General features: G+C 48.5%; 1 protein-coding gene across 2 annotated transcripts; it reads right to left on the bottom strand.

Moving 5' to 3' along the window:
• Positions 1–310: 310 nt before the first annotated feature.
• On the bottom strand, positions 311–2924 carry Msc (musculin). Of its 2 annotated transcripts, none has more exons than XM_076924325.1 (2): positions 2011–2924; positions 311–1268 (listed from the first exon to the last, which is right to left on the bottom strand). In XM_076924325.1, exons 1-2 carry the CDS (start codon positions 2644–2646, stop codon positions 1182–1184), a joined length of 723 nt encoding a protein of 240 aa, XP_076780440.1. In that variant the 5' UTR covers positions 2647–2924; the 3' UTR covers positions 311–1181. The 2 variants fall into 2 exon arrangements, with proteins under 2 accessions (XP_076780440.1, XP_076780441.1); XM_076924326.1 differs by having other exon boundaries at positions 313–1268; positions 2122–2922.
• Positions 2925–7082: the final 4158 nt, after the last annotated feature.

Here is a 7082-nt window from a genome sequence, read left to right as displayed (position 1 = left end):
AGCTTTACCAGGCTTCTAGTTCTTGCTCTCCAGCAGTTTCTACCTCTGGAAAGATCAGAAACAGAGTATTTTGACTCGAAATGGTGGCTCAGGGCAGCAGGAAGAGGATTATGAATGCTGTGCTGCTGGGCTTACAGAGTGAACCTCTCATATGTGTCTGCATCCAGAATGGAGATGAGAGAGATAGTAGAAGTCTGACCAACATCATGACAGCCAACCGAGAGAGGAGAGTCCGGCCTATTTAAAGTTGATTTCCACACCAAATCACCTTAGGAAAGACGTTCACAATGCATGTTTTGTTCATAAAAAAATAAATTTATTTACATATGTTAGTTACCATGGTAACGCAGCATTGCCAGCACCGCCTAGCACCATGCACTGGGTAGAAACCAGTATAATAGAGACCAGCCCAGCCCCAGTCCCAGCCCCAGCCGCCCACCACAGAAGGCTGTGCTGTGGCAGAGTAACCGGATCAGAGGGGTGAAGCCCGTGTCTCCAAATGGGCAGTAAGAAAAGACTTCGTGGGACAGTATGGGTGAGAAGGAGCTGAGACCCCCACAAACAAACTGCACTCACTGGATGGAGACCAGCAGGGCAGGTGGCCCCAACATTGATTAAACAGAGGAGGGAGCTCAGGAAATAAACTCCAGCCTTCAAGGATTGTGGGCAAAGCCAGTGTTTGGTGTCTCCATCTCACCATGACCTGTCTGGTGCGAGTATGCCACTGCCATTAGCAACACTGCCCTTAGTGACGGGCCCCTGCACAGCTCTAATGCAGAGGCCTTTTTTCTAGTGCTGGGAAACAGCTCTCTCAGCCATGGTCACAGAAAGACCTTGATGTGCAGAACCTTGCCCTCCAACCATAAGGAAAATTAAGATTAGCTTCAAAACCAACCCGTTTCTGCATTGGACTCTGATGGCAGGAGGGGGTGGGGGGTTGTGCTGAGAGCTAAAGCCTCAGGTTTGCATCTAGTCCGCGCATTCTTCCCCTGAAATTGGGCTCTCTTTGGCTATAGAATTCTGCACTGATTAGCCATGGCCACCTGTGCTCCAGGAGGGCAACCACGCCTGTCACCTATCTTGTTCACAGGCCCAGGGAAAGAAGAAGGTCGGGAATCCAGTGGGACTTCCTTGGCCGAGTCCTTTGCATTTAACACAATCCATCTAAGTGTGCTGTCCGTCTAAGCGGAAGTTCCACAAAGCCTGTTGGCTCCAGAAACGTCTTTGGTGTCAGAGTCTGGGCGTCCAGAGACCACGAATGGCCACGTCTGAAAAAATCGAAATGAACGTCAGTTATCGAGGAGAAACAATCTCAAAATGAAACCGCTTTCCCAAGGGAATACCAGAGGTCCCTGGTTTTTATTAGCGTTCTGAAAATGTGTGCGTCTTGTCCTTCGATTAGAATTTTAATCCTAATGATTACTGATTATTCGAGACCGACAGCATACATTCATGTTTTCTCGTGGTTTGCCCGCATGATTTTTCTGTGAAAAGTGCGCGAGTTTAGGATTCTGTGATTTAAAGTTCTCCCTCCCATACACACACGCTGCATTTTGTTTCCGAATAAGTTTGGATGAGATCTTTCCCAAGCTTGGGGCGCTGGCAGGTTAATCAGGGACTTTCCGGACAACCGAGTCCGGGAAAACTATCCTGCATTAATGTTTCCTTTTCTTTTGTTTAAAACCACTCAAACTTTTATTTTAAAAAGTTAGGTCCCACCCTCCCCCTTTAAAGAAAGCAGCACTGGCGATTCAAACATGCTAGGTTGTTGTCTGGAAAAAGTTGGGCAACTGAGGTTTTGTTTTGTTTTGTTTTTTTCCCCATTTGGCCTAAAAAACGTAGAAAAACTCCCAAGTGGGGAGCCACTCTTTGCCCCGGAAGTAGGGTGTTAACAGATAGCTATCACCCGGCAAAGGACCAGGACATTTTCAGATGGCCGGTTGATTTTCTCCCAGAAAATGGCTGGCTCCTCTTGCCTTGATTTGGGGGCCACTAAACCAGATTCCTTACCACCGGTTCCAGAAACCTCCCCTCTGGGCTCTTCCTCTGGGGCCGAGCCAGCCCCGCGCCCCGGTAGCGCTCTGGGCTGCTGTCCCCGGGCCTCGCGCGCAGCATCCCTACCAGGTTCACCGGGTGCACGTAGCTGTCCTCGTAGCGGTCCTCCTGCAGCAGCTGGCGCAGGTGCGCGATGTAGCTGGAAGCCAGACGCAGCGTGTCCAGTTTGGAAAGCTTGGTGTCCGGGGGAACCCAGGGCAGGCTGGTCTTGAGTCTGGAGAAGGCTTTGCTCAGCACGCGCATCCGGGCGCGTTCGCGGGCGTTGGCCGCGTTCCTCTGTGACTGCTTGCACTCAGCGGCCGAGCCCTTGGGCGGGAGCGGCTTCTTCCCCGCGCTACCCGCAGCGCCACCTGCGCCGCCGGCGTCAGCCTCCCGGGGCCGCTTCCTCTTGCAGCCCCCCGCGGCTCCCAGGGATCCCCGCTCCTCTTCGCCGTCGGGGTCCTCCTCCTCCGCGGAAGAGTTGTCGCTGGGCGAGGCGTAACCGCGCTCCGTTCGGAACAGGGGCGGCCTCTTGGAGGCGGGGGCCGGGTGGACCCGCTGCAGCCCCCGCATCTCCGTGTCTTCGGGGTCACTCACCGAGCCGGTGGACATCGCCTAGTCCCCGGCGCCCACGCGCGCCCGCCTTTCTCCGCCCCGGCCAGTCTCGCCTTCTCCGGCTTCTTCTCTCTGAGGATGGGGCGTGGGAGAGCTCAGGGGTGGACCGGAGACCCGGGCTTGCCGCACTGCGGCTCCCCTGTAAGCTGGGCGCTTGGAGCGGGGCGCGATCAGTTACTGACCCTCCAGCCCAGGGCTCTGCTGAACTTGACTCCGGGATCCAGAAGTACAGCCGCGAGCTGCGCTTTTTGACAGGACTATTTATTTGTACTCTCTGGGACAAACCACCCCCGCCAAAGTGGAGGGGATTTGAATGGGGGACAAGAGGTGGGGCAGGGGCGTGGAAAGGGTGGGGACCTTTTTTTTTTTTTTTCCAACGCGGCGGTCAGCCGGGCGGGGGCAAGGAATGTGTGTGCGCAAAGCCAAGACTTAGGCCTCTAGGCCCATGACTGACCCCCCCAGAGTATCTGTGCGAGGTAAGTGAGACTTGGGGACAAAAAGACAAAAGATCTTGTTCCTACTCATCCCATTTCCACCTGCAGCTGGTCTTAGTGGGCTGCAGGATCCGGGCATGCCCACCGCTGCTTGTCTCCCAGTCTGTTCCTTGGGACCTGTCATTCAAGTTCATCACTCACGATGTCTGTTTGCTTATTAAAGGTTTCAAAGAACGAGGGCAGAGAAAGAGCAAAAACCAAGGAACAGTTCCAACAACCTGAATCTCTTGACCCTTACCCCCTGTCCTCCCACACCTTTATGATTCAAACGGCGCGTTTTTTCTACTTTGACTCCTTTCCTCTTCAAACAACATCTGAAGCTTACAAGTTATTATGTCCATCTTGCAAAATCCCTGGCAGAGCAAATAAGTAGGACCAGGAATCTGTGTTTAGCATTTCAGTAGCCACAAGCCTTACCACACATCAAGAGACGTTATTTTCCACTGTTGTAAGAGGTCCCTCCCCCCCTCCCCCCCGCGTGATTAGGCTGCGGACTCTGACCCAACGCTTTGAGAGCAAGTTCTTGGATGCAGAATAGTATGTCAGCACAGTTGCCTTGCCAAAATTAAAGAGAAAGGAAAGGGGAAAGAAAAAGAAAAGAAAGACCAATAACAAAACAAAAAGGACGACCCTAGAATTATGTTGCACTTCAACTCAGAACAAAAAACCTTGCCTTCCCCAATCGCAGGGAGTACAAAACAAGGTTTCCCGCTCATTTCTAAGGTAGAAGGCAGGCAGTGTGTGCTCAAGATGAAGGCTTTGTTAGCCATCAGAGACAGGTGTCAGGCAGGGCTCTTACTGAGTGCAGGATTGAGGAATTGCACCCTTAAAGGGTTGGTGTTATGAGTGCGGGGGCTGACCAGAAGGAAGTTTCTTTCCTGTTCGACTTGGTTGTCTTCTTGTATTTCTCCTGGCTCACAGGTTCCGGATGAGAGTGGGTCAAGCAGGTACCCGGAGGCGGAAGCTGCCTGGCTAATTCTAGTCTTTACAGCAGAACAAATAGTTAAGCCCTGGGCCTGAAGTATCTCAACAGGTGGCTAGCAGGGGCAGATTTCGTCCTCCATCCTCCAGGCTTCCCTCCACCTTGTCTTAAGGTGATGCCTCCCACTTAGGGGTATTGCGCATAACCCCTCCTGCTTGCTACCATTTCAGAAGTTTTCTTGTACATTTTGTCTTGGTTGGGGGTAGTGTAAGAGAGGTTCTCACCATGAGACAATTTGAGTAAAAGGGTCCTTGGCACTCAGATTTTCTGCCGTGGAGAAATGAAGCTGTATTCGGCAGACGGAGGCAAGTTTTTTGGACTGCTTAAACTTAACTGTAGGCAAGCCTGGCCAGGCAAAAGGGGGTGGGGCGGAGGTGGGGGTGCAGGCAGAAAGATGGACGGCAGAGGTGTTACATATAGATGACTTAAAGCTATCACTATAAATACATACTCTAACACATTAGGGGCAGGCATATAGGTTTTAAAAATCTGAGTTGTTTATACAGGTGCAGAACAAAGCCTTTGCTTAGGAAAGATTAATGGTGGGGGGCATGCTGCATTTCTCTAAACAGTTCCTCACACTGCCCAGCCTCAGCGCTGAGGATCAAGGCCAGTTTCTCCTTCTTGAAGAAGCTGTCTGATCCTACCCGTTTGAGCGTGTTCTCCAGAGCACCCTCCTCCTCCTCCTCTCTCCTCCTGGGCTTTCCTTTTGTCTCTTTCCTTCCCTGCAACTGACTGTCTCTTGGGAATGAAATCTCTCTATACACCTTGACAACTCCTGTTCTCCCCTCTTTTCCTTTCTCTTTCACTTCTGTGACTTTTATTTCTAGTCTAGCTGTGGCTTCTTTTCTTCACTTTCTTCAGGCCTCAGATGCAGGACAGAGATCTGTGGACCGTCTCTGCATTTTGTATCAGTGTGCAGCTGTGGTTTGTGCTGTGTGTTTGCAATATCCAGCTCTTCACACATTCACAGAGCTTGACTTTTCCTTCTGCTTGCAGCGTCCTGGAAGCCCGGAGAGCATCCTGGAGCGCATCCCAGAAAATGCAGCTCTCTTGAAAGTCTGTATTTTCCCACTGTTTTGATGTTACCACACATTCTAGCTGAACAGTAATGTCTTTATTTTTGCATTAATAAAGGGCTCTGAAATCAATTCTGTTTGTCTACAATTTAAAAAATATAGATTTGTAAAAGCCCATATACTATGGTCTATAATTTATAGTCTTGATGTTTTTAGACATATTTCTTCTAACTGTCCAGTAGTGAGTGAGGGTGGTTGTTATTACATTATAAAACAAACATTAATATGTTTTATTATATTACCTCATTCTTGTTTTCCTGCTGCTTTCTTTTGGTAATCTCCTTTTATTTATTAATTTTTTCAGTCAAGGTCTTGCTATATAGCCCTGATTGACTTGGTGCCTTTTACATATTTCAGGCTGGTTACAGGTAGGATAGTCTTTCTTTCTCAATCTCCCAAGTATGGGAATTGCCAGGACACATTGCTATACTTAGCTATTGAAAAATATGTATATATAATTTTAAAACAAACTATAAAACATGTGTGTGTTGTCTGTGTGTGTTCAGAGAGAAAGAGAGAGAAATATGCATATAATATGCAATTCTGGGCCTAGAACCTAGGCCTTGCATGTGCCAGACAAATGCTTTGCCACTGAACCATGCCCCCAGCCCATGTTAGCTTTCTGTGATGAAAACGGAAGCCTGGAAGCAACTGCCTCTGTAAGAATTTCTCATAGAAATTCACTTAGTGCTAATATTTATTATTCCTCTAAAACCTTGCCTTGTCTAATTACAAGGACAGTGTTTGTGCCTTTTTTCTCCTCCCTCTCCACCTCTCTCTCAACATCAGGGCTTGCTCAGGACTATGGCTAGCACCAAGATGTTTAAGGTTTACTGTCCCATCCCTAAACAGTACCCATAGCTCCCATAAGGGCTCTCACTGAGAGAAAGGAAAGCAAATGGGACTTCATTGGAAACTTTCTCCCCACTCCAGTCCCTCCACCCCACTACAAAACAGAAGTGCTTCTTCAATTCTTACTTTGCGAACTGGACATAAAAGAGGAGTAGAAAGTCCCTCAGTGATTTGTCAGAGAATATTGAAGTGTATAGGAGGGCGACTTGGTGAGGTGGAACACTGAGAAGCCCTTGTGTCATAAAACATTTAAAATGCAGATCTTTGAAGGAAGCTGGTAGCTGGGGTGACACGTACAGAAAACAGACCCATTCATTGTCACCTCCTGTCCTGCTTCTCAGTAAGTCCTTGGTATGAACCACTGGAGATGGGTGAGGATGGATTGGGCTCCTCTATTCTCTGTGGCTTAATCAACACCATATAGTATGTAGTTGCAGACTAAGCTCTTGTGGGAACTGTATCTAGGTGGGCAGTCCTCTTCCTATGTGAGTCTTAGAGACACTTCTGTCCACAGCCCCTTTCTGTCCTGTTCTGTCCCATCGGCTGGAAGAATTCCAATACATTTGGATGATTGCACCTTGATTTAGAAAAGTGAAAATTTGAGAGCATCTTTAGTCTACAGAGAAAACATTGCACTGGTGGCTAATGAGTATTTACAAGGTAGCTTGTCAAGTAGTTCAGGTCAGGGTCCAATATACATTGAATACTGAAGATATAAATTAATGAAAAACTGGGAAATGCCTCACTGACATACCAAGCATGATACACATTTGGGGATAAAATACACTAAGAAAATATCACTCTTTTAATGATAGGGTTGTTGTTAAAAACTTAAGAATTATCTAATTTTTTGATAAAGCTTATATTTATCTTCTGTATGACTAAGATTGGGACTTACTATGCAGCCAGGAGTTGAGCATCCAGTTTGCTGTGGATCTGGAAAAGCATCTGGAAAGCTGACTCCTGGTTCCTGGGAGGGCACATTCTGGAGGAAACACCCGAGAGGCCATGCACAGCACAAAGAAG

Source organism: Arvicanthis niloticus, chromosome 25, assembly GCF_011762505.2.
Source record: "Arvicanthis niloticus isolate mArvNil1 chromosome 25, mArvNil1.pat.X, whole genome shotgun sequence".
In the NCBI taxonomy this organism is placed as follows: Eukaryota; Metazoa; Chordata; class Mammalia; order Rodentia; family Muridae; genus Arvicanthis; species Arvicanthis niloticus.
This window is presented reverse-complemented; position numbering and strand designations above follow the sequence as displayed.

Excerpts from the sequence above, each read along its gene's own strand:
- Msc (XM_076924325.1), bottom strand. The coding sequence starts at position 2,646 with ATGTCCACCGGCTCGGTGAGTGACCCCGAAGACACGGAGATGCGGGGG. Across the intron at positions 1,269-2,010 it reads GGAGGTTTCTGGAACCGGTG|ACGTGGCCATTCGTGGTCTC; the intron begins GTAAGGAATCTG and ends CGATTTTTTCAG.